Genomic DNA, 19,998 nt, shown 5'->3' on the forward strand with positions numbered 1-19,998 from the left:
TACCCTAACTATATGTTCATTTTTATGGAGCACTACTTGAGACTACTAAAAATAATTAAATTTAGGTTTGAATTTAGTTTAGTTTTTACATGAAAATTTTGATTTTAAGGAGCAATTGTTTTTTGGAGTCACCCATCTAAAGATGATTTCAAGATTTTAATGTACAGTAGAGCATCGCTTATCTGACTCAATTGGGGACTCAGGTTGGTCAGATAACTGAAAAAATCAGATAACCGAAAAGAATGAAAAAAATACATTATTAATATATCCAATGTAATTAGTATATCGCTACTAACCTACTTCGCGTTGAATTTTCATCGATGTTAAGCCTAACAAAATTTTTTTAAAATAATAATCGTCACTATTGTATCGTTAAAAATTCTTTTTAAATTATTTTATTGCTCACAAAACAAACAACCACTCATAATTAAAAAATTAAGTCTCGTTTAAATACTGGCCTCCCTTTCATGGTTGAGCCAGTGTTGCTAGCTAAAACACGCAAAAGTTTAACAAAAATAACATTAAAGTAGCCAAGACATAGCCAAATATTGTAGCGCCACATCACTAGCAGACATTTGAAGTTTGCCGACTAGAACGATCGGTTAACCAATGCGACGGTTAATCGGGGGTCAGATAATTGATGCTCTACTGTATACAAGATAGAAGGTATAGTGGTGATTGTTAGGTTCTGAATTTTCTAAATTTTGCTTCCTCTAGGAAGCAAACATTATAAAATTTTGCAGCCTTCCCTGTTTTATGGGAGCAGATTCTTGCTTACTGGTCTAGAATTTAATCCACAAATCTATTTCTTTTTTATCATTTCAACTCGATTGACATTCAGTGTCTCAAAAAAGTGCAGAATAGAAACAAATATATAATCAATATTGCTTTGTTTTTTCTATTTAATGAATCTGATAGTACAAAAAGTTAAAAAAATATATATATATACAGTATTGACTGTTTGCTTCTTACCATAATTTATTATAAATTTTTAATTTGATATTGTAAGTAACATTTTTCATTTTTTATATTTTTTTAAAAATTGCTTTTACATATTCACAAATTGTAAATGTTATTGAAATTAAAGGCCATAACCTATCCAGGATTATTATTCTGATTCTGGTAACTAATGAATGGCAGTGTTTTTTTGAAAGGAAGTTTTCACATTAAGAAAAAAATAATTTATTATATAACTTGATTTGTTTTATTAACTCTTATCTTTCCTTTCCTTGTTAATGATAAAATATATACTGTTGGCTGCTACTGTCACAATATTTTATTGAACATCCTTCTCTAAATGATCTTTGCTATTTTTAAATTTGTCCTACTTATCCTAATTTTTCCTCAGAAAGTCCTACTTTTCAACCCTTGAAATACAGTCAAAGCACTATTAAAATAATATAAATAATTTTGTAATTGAATATTTTTCAGGAGAATTCAATTATTAATTTATAAACTACACAGTCTGTTAAAGATGTTATATTAGTAGTTCTGGAAAACAAATGGAATTCTAAATAGCATGAATGAATAAATCTTTTTTCAGGTGTGTTTTGGTGAACTAATTTATATAAAATAGCCTGAAAATAAATATTAATATACTGTAAAAACCAGAAAAAGAATTCAGCTTGAGCTATTTTTCACAAAAAAATATTGAAAATATTTTGATTATGTATAAACAGCATGCATTTACACTGAAAGCATAAAAATTTTGAATATAAGCTTAANATATGCACAAGTCGTCACAGCGTGCACCTTTATACCAGGCAGCGGAAACATTTTTTCCCGTCTGGTGGCGATATAACATAAGAACCTACTCTCAAAAGCTAATCATTTACATATCTAGCTAAGATGATGCAACATATCAATTTTTATTCAGATCTAACAAGTCCTTCATGGTGCGTTATTTTTTTTGTCGTCCAGTGTATTATTTAATCTATCTATCTTTGTTCTATATAACGTTACAAAATTATAAGTTCTTATATTCTGGAAAAGTTCAAATGTAAAAATCTCTCCATATTTTACCATGCTTTAAAATTAGCAGAATAAGAGTAACTTAGCATGTACCAATATTTTTAGATCACTTTCTCTCAAATAAGTTATCAAAATTTGTTTTGTTCACTATAAACATATTGATTACAGACACTGATTGTCTGATATAAAGTCAGTTTTCTATTATTAGATTTATTTAATAATAATGCAATTATAAATTAAAATGAAAATTTTCAAGTAAATTAGTATTTGTGTTTTATTGTTTTAGATACTCTTTGAGATCAGGAATAACTAAAAATAGTCATTTAGATAAGAAGGAACAACCAAAGCATGATGATGGCTCATTTAACGATTCTGAAAATTCAACATCAAATTTAAGAGAAGATTCGAGTCAAAAAAGAACAGTAATTGGACAACTACCAATTCAGCCAAAACCACTGACAATTAAGAAACCCATTGGTGTTGAACCGCCTCGTCTTAGAAGTAGTATTCCTATTTTATCTTCACATAAGCGAACAGGGGAATCAAATTTGCAATCACATTCTTTACTTCAATTTAATAAGCATACACATCATAAAAATGATCATTCTCTAAATCTACAGTCAACTGAAAGTGAACATACCTCTAGCGATACTTCAGAAAGAGAAAACAATAGCAATAGTTCTGGGACAAGTATTACTGATAGATTATCAGAAGTTATAGAAACTGTATCATCACTTGAAAACAATGAAAAAGAGGAAGAAAAACAGAAGGATGAAGAAAATAAAACAGATTTAACAGAAACACAATTAGAAAAAGATGAACCGTTTAGTCATTTTAATGACATTATTAATCTGGACAATGAAAATAACATTAGAACTGAAGGGGATGGTGATTCTGGTTGTGAAACTGTTCCGCCAAGCAATTTATCGTATACGTGTGGTAAGATTTTATTATCCATTTACTTGTTTTAAATATTACATTCAACAATATATCCACTTAGCAACCACAATATCCATAAAATAAAGTTCAGCAGGAAGAATTTATAGGGTGGTCAAAAAATTAGTTAACTGAAAAAGTTTTAACCTTTTTTAAAATAATTTTAAAATATATATGTAAGTTAGTTTACTTTTTGACCACCTTGTATAAAGAATACTTAAATTGTAATATTTCTAAGAATAAGAATAGAGTTGGTGGCTGGATCTTGAATTTGTATCATGCTGCCACCATAGCTAAGTTATAAACAGGGCTTTGGAGCGACCATTTTTTTTTGAGTTGCTCTGCTTCAGCTCCGCTCCATGCTCCAGTTAAAATATTCTTATAGGAATTATACTAATTTTGTCTTTGGTATATAAGAACGCATAAAAAAACTTGTTTATTTACAACTAATTTATTATTAAAAAAATTAACATACAACCTCATTGATTTTAATAAATAAACTGGGGAGTCATGAAGGGGAAGGAATAGCTTGGTCAGGGGATAATGGAGACTGGAGAGAGAGGTTCCCACCTTTCACATGGGACATATGTGGAATGGATATAAAATTAATCTGATGCTTGTGATCATCTTTCTTTTTAGTTCAATTATTGTATTTTTAACATTTGTAAATATTACAACTTATGCCACTTCCATTCTCATCGTCTCAAATATTAAATAAATATATATATCGGAGCAGTGGAGCACTACAAATTTCCGTGCTCCGGTTCCGCTCCTGCTCCGAGTAAAAATCCATTGCTCCACCTGCTCCATGCTCCAGTTCCTCTCCAAAGCCTTGCAAGAGACTATGTTCTAAATCAGTGATTGCCAACCTTTTTAATAATTTAAAAATTTGGCGGCACACAGTTACTTCGGTAAGTATCGCAGGACAACCGGTGACATTATAACAGTGATTTTTAAACGCAGTTGGTTATTTAGGTCACGTTTTCTAAACGCCTTGGTAACTACCGGCAGTTACCAAGGCAGCTACAATTTCCAAACGCCCTAGGAAGGTAGAACTGATTGAACTACTTGTCTGACGTCGCTTATGTATGGGTATTCGCAGTGCCGGCACACTTCAAAAATCTCGCGGCACAGTAGTTGAGAATTACTGTTCTAAATGGATAGCGTTATTTACACTGAGATACTTGACAATTATTTGTTACAATCTGTTGATTATCACTACATTGATAGGAGCTCTTTCATTTATCAGCAAGATAATGATACAAAACATATATCCAGGAGGGCAATGCCATGCCTTCAGAATCAAAATATTAGCCTGTTCGAGTGGTCGTCTCAATCGCTTGATCTCAACCCGAGTGACTACATCTGCTTCTTTCTTAAACCAGATTATGCAGCTCTGCCTGGCATCCACCAATTATAGGAACGTGTACAGGATGAGTAGAACAAAATAATATTGCATGAATGCAGAAATATTATTAATTCTNTAAATTATTACTAATTGCCCCCTCAACATGGAAAAACGCCCACATGGGGGCAATATTGCCCCCATTGAGAAACACTGGTCTAAACTATACAGGACAGTCCATTTTAATCAATCCACCGGAATACTAAAAAAAAATGTATTGTACAAAAGAAATCATTGAACCAAAAATGTTAAACTTCAAGGAGAACAGAATATGGTGCCATGATTGATAAAATTGGAATCAACTTCATTTTCTTAAATGGAAACCCCATCTTTTATTGCATATTGATTCTACATAAAAAAAACTTTTATCTAAGAGTTTTTTTGAACGATATACTTATCAAAACTTATGAGAATTTATATTTTTAAGCAGTTACAAAAATTTTAAATTTACTCAATATTTTCTTATTTCCATGCTCATTTAAGAAAATGGGATAAGTAAAGTTTTCCTTTACATATGTAAACTAATAAAATCAGCTTCATTCTTATTCTAGGAAAGACTTAGTTTCACAAATTAATTTTAATTTCATAAGAAAGGTTCATGAAAAAATTTGTTATCTATAATTTCTGAATATGTTTTTATCAAATATTTTCTGTTTTTTAGGAGATCACTGCTAAATATAGAATTGCAGTTAGAATTGATCACTCAAAAATTAATTGATTAATTTCTAAACTTGAAGCTGTTTGAATTTCAAATCAAAAGAAACAGTCACCTAGGTTTAAAATTATGAGGATAAAAAATTCTTAAGATAGAATATAAATGTTTTATCATTCTTGGTAAATCAATTCAGATAAATGAGTCTACATTCCATATTTTATTAATTATTTAAATTCAGTTGTTAGAAGAATTTTAAAATATTTTAATAAGATTCAGTTACTTATTGTAACAATGTAATCTTTATTATTTTATTCATTTAATAATATCAAATAAAATTGAATTTTTAGATTTAATTAGTGATATTTTATTAACTATAAATTATATAACATTTTTCAGAACCAAAAGCCATAACAGAACCTTCTTCCCAAGAAATTTCTACTAACGAGCATGAACCTGTTGCTTTAAGGCGTGTTAAGAAAGGCAATTTGAAAACAAAAGATTCTGCTAAAAGTCCCAGAAGAGTTAGCTTTGATCCATTAGCTCTCTTATTGGATGCTGCATTAGAGGGAGAAGTAGAATTAGTTAAGAAAACTGCTTGTGAGGTAATTATTTTTATTTATAGATTTAATGATAATTTGAAAAATAAAGTCATAGAAATATCTTTTAAATTGCTTTGGAAATATATTTAATAATTAGCCAATAACTAAATGAAATGCAAAATACTGTATGTAACATGGAAATAAGAAACTTTATAACATTAGGTTCTATAAATGATTGCATAGTCAATAGAAATGATGTTATGATGTAAAAGCTTTCATGTGTCATGTGTGAACTAACATGCTATTTCATAAATAAGATAAAACAAAAAATAATACTTTAATAGAGAAAAATTACAAAAAGAAAAAAAAATACAAAAAACTAGATATAACAATTGCTCAAGCAGTTTCAAGTTATGACTCATCATCAGGAATATCAATTAATTTAAGCATTTCTCATAATAAATCACAATAACTCCAAAAACCCTTGGATGATTGTCATTTCTGTTTTATGTACTAACTTTTGTAATTTTTTTTAGCATTAAAAATAGTATTTTTTACTTTTGTATATAAATTTAATCGTAATTTAATAAATATTAAACAATAATTCACTAAATATTGACTTTTAAAAATGAACTTCTAGACAAATTAGTCTTTAATACAAATAATTTAATATCAATTAATTACATATGATATACAGTATATACATCTTACATATATAAAATACTATAGAAACTACTACTTTCCTTGCTAATCTAATAAAAAATAAATGCTTTTGTGATCCATCTGGCTAGTTCCAACTAGTTTTTAACTTCCTGTGGTCAACTCTTTCATTTCCTCAGGCAAAACAAGTGAAATTTTACAAGCAGAATTATCAATTCTAGCCAATGATAGGACATTGAAGGACAAAGTGATTTACCTTGTACATTCTACAAACATACATACAAACATAAATTATTCAAACTAAAAACATATTCAAAATGAAAAAACATGTTTTGAAATCCTTGAAAATAAATACTTGATGTAATCTGAAACATTTTAGGTTCCTAATCCAAGTGCTGCTAATGATGAAGGAATCACAGCATTACATAATGCCATTTGTGCTGGTCATTTAGAAATTGTCACATTTTTAGTTGAATTAGGATGTGATGTGAACACTCAGGATAGTGATGGCTGGTAAGAAATTATTTGATCCTTTAAATAGTTTTTGCATAAAAATTAATGTAACATGGAAATAAGAAAATTTATAATATTTATTTATAACAATATATATATATATATATATATATTTATTCTTCCTTATTTTTAGGACTCCATTGCATTGTGCTGCTTCCTGTAATAATCTTCCAATGGTTAAGTACTTAGTTGAGCATGGTGCCTGTATTTTTGCAACTACTTTAAGTGATCATGAAACAGCTGCTGAAAAATGTGAAGAAGATGAAGATGGCTTTGATGGTTGTTCTGAATATCTTTATAGTAAGTTCAAAAATATACTGTTTACTATAATTGGGGATATTATATTAAAAAATTATTAAGACACATTCATAGATCTATAAACAGTATAACCAAATTGTCAAGGATAAAATGCCAGTATGAAAATTTCAGAATTTGAATTAAAATTGGAATAACTTCTAATGCCTTTAAATTATGATTTCAAGTCATAAAATCCAAATGTAGGGCTATTTTCAGTGTGAAATGATTCAGTTTTAATAATAACAACAACAACATGATGTCAAATATTGATTGTCTGATGCATTTGAATGCCCAGGTTGCTTAGTAATCTTAAGTTTTATTACTAATTTATGCTTCTAGACCAATTAATTTAGAAGATATACCCATATTGATCACACTTTATACTAATTGAGGATTATGCACTCATCCTCTGTGGCATTTGACTGATTTTAATGTAATTCTGGGATAGTCAGCTGAGTGTTATGGAGGGTTGTGGTTATATAGTCAGTTCCTGTTAATTTAGATGAAATTAGACTGATAGATTCTTTTAATGATTGATAAGGTAGTATGAAAAAATTTATTTAATTGTCAATGCTAAGAGTTGGCAATAAATCTAATTTAATTAATTTTAGAAATAACTAGCTGGCAAACAAATAAGTTTGGAGAGGTATTTGAACCCACAAATTTTACGCATTGGCTATGTTCCCGGTTATGCCATTCTAATACTTTTGAGTTGGACTGTTTCCAGACAGACACAAATTCAAGTTAACGTATAACCCTACAGTTACTTATTGTTATTTATTGCTACATTCAATGAGTCTAGAAATTCTTCAAGAAAGTTAAATGTGCTGTAATTTTTTCTTTTTTTGAAAAGCTAAAAATAGCCTTTATTGAATTTAAATTTTATAATATTAAATTTTTAATTTAAAAATTGGTTTAAAAGAATTAAAGAATTCAAAACATGAAAGATGTTGCTTTTAAGTAATGTTTTTGAGTGTTTTAATTTGTTTTTAATTGTTTATTTCATAAATGAGTTTCTAAATTCAAAAATTAATTGCATTACTGATATTNAGACACACACCCCTTTGTATATTGGTTTAATCCTACATCCATCAATTAAAAACCATGTTGCATCTCATTCATTCACAGAAAATAGTTTCTTGTTATTTATAAAAGCATTAATGAAATACAGATCACTTAACAATGATTATAAATGTAGTTATTTTATATTAGTTAAATTGTTATTTTTAATGAATATTAATGAATTTTTTAATTTAATGAATATTTTAATGAATTTTAATAAATCTGAATCATTAAAAATCAACTCTTTCCAGTCACGTGCACTATAATGTTTTGATGTTGCTTTTAAGTAATGTTTTTGAGTGTTTTAATTTGTTTTTAATTGTTTATTTCATAAATGAGTTTCTAAATTCAAAAATTAATTGCATTACTGATATTGTTATTTGAAATTTTTAAGGAATGAAATAGGAAATATATGCATTCATTATTGTTATATAAATATCCCCAAAATTCTTATAGATAAGGTTGATTTAATTGGTAGAATGTTTCAAATTGTTTTATTTGACAATTTTTACTTTCTCAGCTGTGTTATATATATAATAAACTTTCCAAAGCCTAATATATTGATACTAAACCAAACAATCACCATAATTAATCAGGCTATAAATTTGCTATTATTTAATAATAGCAAATTATAGCCTAATTAATTTCAATGATTGTTTGATTTATTGTGTTATATATAACAGAGGGAAAGTATGATGATAGGTCATAAAAATGGCCCCCAAGATTTTTATATTTTTGGACTCTGGATCTTGAAATATTGAAAAATGCAAAATAATTTGGGTTTTTTCAGTATGTATGGATGTTAGTGTTTGGGATAACTATTTTGTTTACCGTCTTTGAGGCTTAATAACTCCTGTGCTTTTTGTTCAAAATTTCTAAAATTTTTCAGGGAAGTTTGTGTATTGGGAAGATTGATGCTATTAAATTTTCAGTGGTTAAAGAGGTGGAGAGATAGATGGGGGTGTGTTGTGTGCCATATCTCAAGTAGGTTAGACTTAATGATTTTATTCCTTATTAGCATTTACAGTTTTTTTTATAAAACTCAATCCTACCCTCAAAATTAAGCTTTTTGCTGTTTTATAATAATTAAAAATATAAGTTTTTAAACAAAATATAACAGATGGCACCACATGCAGTTTTAAATGTTGCCAGGAAAGTTAAGCAACTTGTTGCTGGATTTTTATATAATGATTCCTTATTAACTAATATTTGATAAAAAGCAAGTAAAAATAAATCTCAAGAAACATTTAATTAGTAAATTTATCTCATATCATTGCAATAAAGTTGTTTATTTTATTAATATAATTGAATTCTTGATTCAGTGGAAACCTTGCTACATAGTTTTTATTTATTTAAAAAATTCAGCAAACTGGAATGATACAATCATTTATCATTCCAATTTGCTGAATTGGAAAAATCATTGGAGAGAGAGTATTTAAGCTCAGTGTGATGATGTTGAAATACAGTAGAGCATTGATTATCTGAAACAATTCAGGACTGGGATTGTTTGGATAATTGATTATGTATGAAAAAATATATTAACCTATCCCATGTTGAAATTTGTTCAAATCCTGGCAGTCCTTAAGTACCCTCTCATGATCGTGCCAGTGCTGCCAGATAAAACATGCATACCAACAAAAATAATATTGTAGTAGCCCAAGACATAGCCAAATATTGCAGCACCGCAGCACTAGCAGAAGTTTAAATTTGCCGACTGGAACGCTTTCGGTTAACTGATGTTTTGGATAATCAATGCTCTACTATATCAAATAAATTTCTTTATATTATAAAATATTTTTGTTTTTGTAATTTTTTAAACATGTAAACTCAAGCACCTGAAAAGTGTTAAGAACACAGGTATCATATCAAACAGCATTCTCATTCATTTAAAATGTATACAAATGAAAAGTTTAAACACAACATTAATCTCCTTGATAAAAGTCTGCTAAAAATTTATTGTATTTTTATGAAAACTGGGATACCATAAACTACTATTGTATAAAAATTTATTCTAACAATTTGTTTAATAATACATGAAATACATACTCATTAAATATCTATTATAATAAAATACATTTAAAATCCAGATTATTTTCAGACTAGAATTAAACTATTCAGAAATTCTAATTAAAAAATTCAAAATGATAGTTTAGAAAATTACATAAAAAATTTGCTCCAGAATGGGACTCAAACTCACAACTGCTTACTGTTACTTGTTATGTACTCAGACCTTGTCCAGTCTTTGCTTCAAGATCTAAAGTTAATTGTATACCAAAACCCAAACAGATTAATTGCTGTTGTGCCAATTGGGGATGTCTTTTATATCTATGATCTGTCATACTCCCAGCTGAATTTAAGTTTTACCATAGTATGATATATATAAACATAACCCGATTTTAATGACCAAACATACCATATTTATTCACATATAAGACAAGGTTTTTATTCATTTTTCAGTGCTTCAAAAACCTAGATCGTCCTATACGCACGTACAAAAGATTCTTTGTGTTTTTGCAATAGTTTCTGTGAACCATGTATACTTCATGTTATCATTATAGGTCTACAGTCTATTTATTGTAAGTTGGCACCTACTTTAAACAAATTAAGACACACACCCCTTTGTATATTGGTTTAATCCTACATCCATCAATTAAAAACCATGTTGCATCTCATTCATTCACAGAAAATAGTTTCTTGTTATTCATAAAAGCATTAATGAAATACAGATCACTTAACAATGATTATAAATGTAGTTATTTTATATGAGTTAAATTGTTATTTTTAATGAATATTAATGAATTTTTTAATTTAATGAATATTTTAATGAATTTTAATAAATCTGAATCATTAAAAATCAACTCTTTCCGGTCACATGCACTATAATGTTTTGGTTTTGTTTTCCATTCATCACGTATTAAGACAAACAACATGTTTGTCTTAATGCGTGCATTTGATAATATTTTGTGATTAAACAAAATAAAATTAAAACTGTATTAATAAATCTAATTTTCTTTATTTTGATCTCTAAAGTCACAATTCATCCTATATGCGAGATTGTCTTATATCTGAATAAATACAGTATTTAAAAGAAAGATTGTAAAACTTTATAAGCTCATTTATGACACCAAATACAGTAGAGCATCAATTATCCGAAAGAATTCCAGTCGGCAAATTTAAATTTTCCACAGATAGCAGTGCTGTGAGCTGCAATCTGTGGTTATGTCTTGGGTGACTCAAATATTTTACGTTTTTGATACTAAATTAACTTCTGAAGTATAATTTTTATTGTTTTTATATTTTTCAATATATTTATTTTGTTTGTACAAAATAAAAAAATAATTTTTAACGATACAATAGTCTTCATTAGGCTATCGACGAAAATTCAATGCGAAGCGACACGCAACGGAGAAAAATTTCAACATGGGATAGGTTAATATATTTTTTTGTACATAATCGGTTATCCGAAATATCGATTTTCCGAACAACCTCAGTCCCCAATTGATTCGAATAATCGACGCTCTACTGTATATTATAAAGAAGAAATTGTACTGTCTTTTGGTGTTAGATATATTCATTTGCTGAATTAAATGAAAGTACTTGCATTTGCATGCAAATGCAAGTACTTTCATTTTGTTTGAGGAAGACATTTTGAAATGTTGCACATTGAAATTTTGAAATGTTGCACATGTGCAACATGTCAAAATGTCTTCCTCAAACAAAATAGGGAATGTCCTCTGCTCTCACTTATAGGGCATATTTATATCCCTCTTCTCCAGCATTGATGTAGGATGAGCTGCAGATAGTGACTACAGCTGTATGCAATTTCCAAATTTAAATTTATCAACAACCTGGTCTGCAATTATCTCTTCCCACCCACCACCCTACAGTCATACAACAAAAACAAGAAGCTAATATTTGCAAAACTTTCTATCCCGTAGTTAGGATCTGTAACTTTATGAATAGCTCAAGCTTATAAAAAGATATGGGGGTCACACTAACCATCAGACCTCAGCTGTCATTCTGCAGAATTCTATGTAATGACAGGGATTCTCTTTTCCTTTTGGAGAAGTCTAGGGTTTATATAATCCAATTATAGCAAGTGCATATGGGAACAAAGATCATAGGTATTACAACTAGAAAGTTATCAAACCACTTAAATGAACACCAGGATGATGTTAAAAACACCATACCTTCCACTGATATTGCAACCAACATATTAGAAAATAGTGGAATAAATTATGAGTCCATACTTTCATTCTCAAGTGATGTTTAGATTGCAGAACATTGTTTATCTGGGAGTTATTATATATATATATCTTTAGTAAAACCCTGCAACTCTCCCACTCTTTAAATTCCTAGAATATAGTTAACACTTTATAAAAACTTATAAAACCTAAAATAAAAAAAACTTTATTTTACTTAGCCTTATCTTAGCTACCCACTTTTGTGTTTTATTTTTTCTTTATTCACATTTTATATATGGAGAATAGTTTCTGTATTTGTGTTAAATTTAAACTTAAAATTTTATAACCCATGCAAAAACTAACACGTTTAGGTTAAAAAACGCTCCTATGTTCGATTAAGGTAAAGAGATTTAAAACCAATATTCAAATTTTATATATACTTTTTTGTATGAGGAAGACATTTTGAAATGTCAAAAGTACTTGCAATTAATTCAGCAAACAAATAAAGCTAATGCTGAAAGACAGTACAAGTTCTTCCTTATAAAAGCAAGATTATTTTCAGACTACAATTAAGTTTATATGTATTGCAACAATTTTAATAAAATTGTTGTTCCAAATAATCAAATATAGGTCGTAAAGTCGAACAAGTTAAACGTGTTAGTAACAAATCGTTCTAAAAGTAGTAGTCTCACTCAGTGAGCATGCTCTGTGATGACGACATTTCGAACGAAACTCTAACGAAGTTCACAAAGGAAAGAGTTAGTTCACTTTGTTAATTAAATGGCGGCCGACGATATCAATGTTTCTAAATCTACTTGAGTATTTAAACTGTGAATTAAAAGGTGAAATGATAGAAATAACTGTCCACCCAAAGCAATCTAAGAAAAATATTTCAGATAAGGCTGCACTAGTAACATTCATATCTTTATAACTAAATAGCTGTTTCTAAAATCAAACAGATTGTTCGAAAAGTCTAATGAAATAAGAATAATGTCATTGTTATTCTTATTTCGTTAGACTTTTTGAACAAGTAAACAAATTAAAAAAATGAACAAGTAAAAAAATAAATTGTTATATGCAATATACTGTTTTGTTTAATTTGTTTTAATTCTTCCCAAATGGGGGATTAAACCCTCCCCATTTGCACAACCTTCATTAAATGTGAGATAAACATTAAATCAATATTTATAAAATTGCTTCTTCAGAATTTATATTTTCATTATTCCTAGACCCTATCCTTAGGGAATGAAGTTGAATTACAGGAATCCCGTAATTCTTCTTTCGTTCTTATTCTTATTTCGTTAGACTTTTTGAGCATACGACTGTACCCATAGTAGGGTTATAAAAATTTTACTTATTCATGCATTAAACTCTCTACCAATTTTTACTCCTCTGCTGATACAAGTATAGGTTATTGTCTGTACATCTTAGATAATTTTGTTTTTAAATTTATTCAGTCCTTTTTAATAAAAATTTTTATTTATTATATCTCTGTAAAACTGTCATTACTGTATATTTTTAATTAAACATCTAGATCTAGAATGATAATTAAGAACATAATTAAATTGACACAAAAATTTTAAATGGAGCAAAATTATAAAAATATTGATTTAATGACTTCTCACAAAAATCTCCTCTCATATTATTGTTTACAAAAACTGCTTCTTTATATTGTCATTATTCCTAATGCTTTTTGATTCCTGTAATTCAACTTCATTTCCTAAGGATAGGGTCTAGGAATAATGAAAAAAATAAATTCTGAAGAAGCAATTTTATAAATAATGATTTAATGTTTATCTCACATTTAATGAAGGTTGTGCAAATGGGGAGGGTTTAATCCCCCATTTAGGAAGAATTAAAACAAATTAAACAAAATAGTATATTGTATATAACAATTTATTTTTTTACTTGTTCATTTTCTCCTTAGTATGTTCATTTTTACAATATAGTCTACATGTTATTCTAACTACTGTGTATTTATCTGTTATAAAAAAATATATATTCTTTAACCTTAACTTTCTAAAAATCATGTGCACAGGCCAGTTAATAATAATAAATGGATAAAAATATGTTCAATAAATTATATTTTTTTAATTTTAGGTATTCAAGAAAAACTAGGCATTATGAATGGTGGAGTTGTCTATGCAGTATATGATTATGAACTACAAAATCCTGATGAACTGAGTTTTCAAGATGGAGATAAAATAGTAGTTCTGAAAAAAGGAGACGAATTAGAAAGAGAATGGTGGTGGTCTCAGCTAAACAATCAGGAAGGATATGTCCCTCGAAATTTACTTGGAGTAAGTAACAAAACAATATTTTAAATTTTTATAGTGGTTCATCGTTTAAACTTATGTTATCATAAATTATTGAATAAATTAAAAATATTTCAAAAACTAAATTAATTCAAGTAGTAACAAAAATAATTCTTGATGATAATTATGTTTAAATTTTAAGTGTGTGTATATATATATATATATATATATACATACATACATACATACACATACATACATACATACATACATACATACATAATGTATATGTAATGTATTTTTTAAACTGAGATTTATGCCATATAGATTTCAATATGATTTCCAAATTATATCTCATCTTTGCTCAAATAATGAAATATAAAATTGGTTCTAAATATTGTCATAATTTTAGTTATTTTCTATTTTCTTATTGTTGTGTTTTAGCATCATTTGATTCATTGTTTTTGCAGTAAATAGTTCTGAAATCACATAAAATGAAAATAAAACTTCCATTAACATTGCATTTGGATATGGTTATGGAAATAATGAATATTCAGTGCTATCAAAAGGAACATAAATGCATTAAAATGGTGTCAAATATATTGATTTAATCTAATGAATTTCATCTTAAAGATGAAAAATATAATAGGAAAAACAACAAAAACAAAATGAACAAAAGTCTCTCAGGGCATAACTTGTTTTAGGGCCTATTCCAAACAAATAAGCAGATTAGTAAAAATATATATGAAAAAGATGAGGAATTAACTGGAAAATTGAAAACTAAGATGTAATTAGTTTATGTGGATAATGATAACACTAATAAGCACTAAGCACTATACATAGAACCAATGTCCAGCAAGAAAATACAAATAGATTCATTGAAGCAATTGCTTAATTGATGTTTGAACAATAGTAAATGTTAAAAAAATTAAATCTAGTAACAAATATATACAGGCTCAATGTTGATTTAAAAATGTGTATGTGATGAAAGGTCATCTCTGTAAAAAATATTATGATGCATTCTCTGTTAATAACTTAGCTGTTTTATTAATGCCTCAAAACACATTTTTAAATGAAATTGTTCATTTTTGGAAGTCTTGTGACTTAGTTATAATACAATAATACATTGTGATAGATTTTATAATTCTTGTAGTTAGAAAATTTTTTCAAGACTATGCTCAAGTTAGACACTAAGATGTTGGGAATTTCACAATATGTTAACCATAGAAAAAATATTATGCAGCCATGCATGAAAGAAAAATGATGTCTTTTAATTGAGAAAACTATTTAAAAAAAAAAAGTATTCAAGCATGTTGCTTGTTCACCTCTATGGCAATGACATTCAATTCAAACATTTATAAGCATTCCTGATAACATTAGTTAACAAGTCATGACCAATTTATCCATGTCATAGAACAGTGGTCTCCAAAGTGGGATATGGAAAGTGATACTTGAGGGTATGCCAAGTTTCCCTTCAAAATACTGTGTGTGTATCCTATACAGTCAAAATACTATAACTCTAATACATGTAAATTTGTAATTTAATTTAAATGTATGTACTGTATATTCATAAATTTTTGTTGTAAATTCTAAAAATTAATAATTTCTAGATTAAAACCAAGTAAAACTACTCTCTCTTATCTGACTTCTCTTAATCGACTTTTGTTTTAAATTTTGTGAATATATTTATTGTATGTATATTGTTTAAAATAAGTAAATAATCTGATTTTTGATCACACACACACAGTGATTCAAGTCAGAAAAACTTTAAAAAATTAACAACTCACAAACTATTTACAGTAAGATGATGCAGTTTTCACAGAAATGCTTAGAAAAAAAGTGGGATTTTTTTTTGTAATAAAAATTTTAGTACTAAAATAGTTACATTTCTTGCCATAGATGGCACTTGAAAATATTACATAATTTATGTAGTTGTTACTAGAGCTTACACTAAGAACATTTTTTTTTATTATTATTTTAACAAATTTATAAATGCTTTGTTTTCTACAGTACCATCTACAGCAATAAATGTAACTATTTTGGTACTGAAATTTTTATTACATCTAAAAAAATCCCGCTTCTTTCTAAGCATTTCTGTGAAAACGGCATCATCTTACTGTAAATAGTTTGTGAGTTGTTAATGTTTTAAAAACTTCTGTGACTTTTGAACCACTCTGTATGTATATATTATATTATAGGGGATAAAACTTATAATTATTTTTGTCTTAGGAGTATGCAATCAAAAAAGTTTAGATTATTAGACAATAGTGCAATACATTATCTTGGATAGTAAACTGATAACTTTGCACAATTAAGTTTAACAGAGTATTGAATTTCTGATGTTATAATTGTTGATTCAATTATCTCAAAGTAGATAAATCTATCAACAACTATCCAACAAAATCCTTTACTTAAATAAATGTTTTCCTCCATATACAAGACATTGTTGGGTTCGATTATAACATTCTAATGCTATATTCTTTTAATCGAACCTTACAAAGTCTATTGTACATAGATGTAAAATTTAAGTAAAGGATTTTTCATTTTGCTGATTGTTTGGTGTGTTGTATAACTTTGTTTATAGTTCTAACCAATATCTTTGCATCTGAAATCAATTTGATATAATTGCTTGATATTAGATTATTAGGTGCTGTGAATCATTGTCTGTTTTGAGATTGGTTAATGGCATTCTTAGCGAAAATTGTTAGTATGTATGAAAGTCTGCAAGCAGTGTGGCAAGGTGGTAGTACTATATTTTTTGAGAACTTGACAATTGAGTCTTGATTTCTTGCTCATGATGGACTACACATATGGCAAATTACTTCCACATTAATGTTCACATTTCTTTCAAACACCCTGTATATATAATATCTAATTCTAAAGATAATTAATTACATAAATCAATTCAGATATATCTGATTACTTATAATTTTAAATATAATAATTAACAATAAAACTAAACAAAATATAAATTAAATTTTTATTTCTTTTCAGTTATATCCGAGGGTGACAGCTAGGAAGAATCAATAAATTTACCAATTATAAATCATCATTGTCTTAAATTAATGCAGCTATAAAACTTTTCAATACAGATTCTTCTAAAAATCTATGCAATAAATGGTTATGAATGCCAAAGATTCAATTAAAATTGTTTACAAAGAACAAAATTCATATCTTTATGACTTCATTATTTTATAAAAATAAAATTTTTATAAAAGTGGCATAAGAAAGACAGTTATATTTTTTAAAATTTTACATCCCTTCTAAGTACTTAGATATTAGTAAATAGATTACTAATATTTTGTAAAGGTAACAAGTTTTGATACTTGACTGTTGTTGGTGTAGTAATGTCAGTTCAAGAAAGTTCTTTATGTTTAATTAAATGTAGTATGTACAATCATTGGGGAAGTTGCCTGGATAAGCAAGCCAATGACATAGCTTGTTTCATATGAAACAGCATACGTCTCAGTTTGCTTATCCAGCTGTGTATTCTTTACCAGACATACTCATTGATGCAGCTCATTTGTGTTAAAAGTTGCCCTAACATTACAACAACTAATATCAGTAGTCAAGTACCAAAACTTACCTAGTGTTATGTGAAAATTTGACATGTGAAATAATTTGGAAATATGTTTTGATAATTACCGATTGTGTACTTAAATGGCAGCTACATATTCAAAGTACTCAATATGCAAGATGTTAAATTATTTACATTTTTCTTGGAAGAATTTACAAAACAGATCAATTGTTTTGATTGAAAAAGCATACGTGGATATATGTGATTGTTTCTTATCCGTCCATAAGAAGAAGAGTGCAGAAATTTAATCGGCATTATTCTGGGAGTGAATGAACTTTTTCCAATTGAAAAAATATTCTAAAATTTTATTAAAGTGTTAAAATTTGATTAAATATATGTGCCTAACAATTTGATGATACAAAACTATTCTACTGTATTAAACAATAGATAAAAATTATTGAGAATATTTGATGATATATTTACATTTAAAACTAAAATGTATTTTTAATATTATTATCAAACATGTCAATAATTTTGGGTAATTTACTTGTATTACGTTTATTACTATTAATGGTATTATGTAGATAAGTCATGTAAAAAATTAACTAACTATATTATAATTTTAAATTTTAGAATTATATTACAACCAAATCTAATTAAGCATTAATTTGTTGGTAAAGTATGAATGTGTTATTGCAATTTATTGTTCAGAATACAAAGTGTATATTGTTTCTGAAAATTTGCATTTAAAATTGATATACTGTTACATCACATTTAACTATGCTATGCAAATTTTAGGAAGATTTTTATCACTTATTAGGTATGTCGGTAATTTATTGTTTATCATGTACATAGAATAATTCCGAAGCATATTATTTCTACTGTAAATAGTGTATTTTCCATTAGTGTTTCGTACCAATCTGCCAAGAAGTGACTCGCAGTTTAAACATGTATTTTTTCGAAATTGAATTCAAAGCATTGTAAAAATTAGTCATTAAAATAAAACTTAATTTGAGTTTTCAGTGTTCATTTTTTGTTTGTTCTAATTTTGTTCTCTTTATATCTAAACTTACATACACCTGCAAATAATGCTGTCATCTGCCTTATTTAATTAAAAATTCTTATCCCACGATTTTCCGTTCTTTTTCTTTTCTATTTATATTGAAGAGATGCCAAAACATTACAATAAGACCTCAATCAAATACTGTTTCAATGAAAAAAATTTCTATTAACAATCAAATTAATAGGACAAAACTAGTCATATACCAAAGTTAGATTTGGCAGACGTAACTGCATTTTTTACTAGCTTAATTGTTTATTAGGAGTAATAGATGTATTACTGTAGATTTATTAAAAATGCAAGGCTGTGTTGTTTATATGGCAAGAAGATAAAGAACAATAAGCAAATGACAGAAGGAAGCATACAACCATGCATGGAAAAGAAAATAAAAATGGTAACCATAACTATGAACAAACAAGGATTTAAAAATCTTTCAACTACAAAAAAGTAACTGTTTTTATTTTAGAAAAATTTCAGCCAAATCAGCTGGTGCTCTAAAAATTTACTAATCATTAACAGATGTAGGATGGTCAAACTCAGTTAATCAAGATACACACTTTAAGGTTAAGGTAAATAACCTTAACATATATATCTGTTAATTTAGTTTTGGGCTATCTTGTACATTAGAGCATGTAGTGGGGGGGTCATACGATATAAATTTGTCATTTTTAAATTGATTATATTTTAAAATATTGAAATACAGTATATCATCAAATTATTAAATAGTCTATCTAATCTATAAAATAGCAGATTTTTTTCGTTTAGCTGCTCTTAAATCCATGAAAGATAATCTATATATTGTAATAACGTAATCTCCTGTAACAATAATTCAAATAATTTTTAACAAATACAATAAAAACAGTATTTCATATTAGTTTCCCAATAAATGTCATTTATAAAATGCCATTTACTCTTGGATATAAAAATATAATGCCATTATCATT

The 19,998-nt window shown here is 27.5% G+C and overlaps 1 protein-coding gene across 2 annotated transcripts in view; it reads left to right on the plus strand.

The window, feature by feature from the left end:
• Positions 1-19,582, plus strand: part of LOC111623393 (apoptosis-stimulating of p53 protein 1-like) — a 42,528-nt gene extending 22,946 nt beyond the window's left edge. Inside the window, exons 6-11 of one of the 2 annotated variants that reach the window (XM_023365956.1) lie at positions 2,258-2,910; positions 5,364-5,569; positions 6,546-6,679; positions 6,813-6,979; positions 14,323-14,522; positions 17,472-19,582. In XM_023365956.1, coding sequence (XP_023221724.1) covers positions 2,258-2,910; positions 5,364-5,569; positions 6,546-6,679; positions 6,813-6,979; positions 14,323-14,522; positions 17,472-17,507 — 1,396 coding nt within the window. In that variant the 3' untranslated portion in view covers positions 17,508-19,582. The remainder of the gene's footprint in view (positions 1-2,257; positions 2,911-5,363; positions 5,570-6,545; positions 6,680-6,812; positions 6,980-14,322; positions 14,523-17,471) is intronic. The other variant, XM_023365955.1, reaches the window with a different exon arrangement.
• Positions 19,583-19,998: the final 416 nt, after the last annotated feature.

The sequence above is a fragment of the Centruroides sculpturatus genome, unplaced genomic scaffold, assembly GCF_000671375.1.
Source record: "Centruroides sculpturatus isolate CEXI.00-Female unplaced genomic scaffold, Cexi_2.0 scaffold314, whole genome shotgun sequence".
NCBI classification, from domain to species: Eukaryota; Metazoa; Arthropoda; class Arachnida; order Scorpiones; family Buthidae; genus Centruroides; species Centruroides sculpturatus.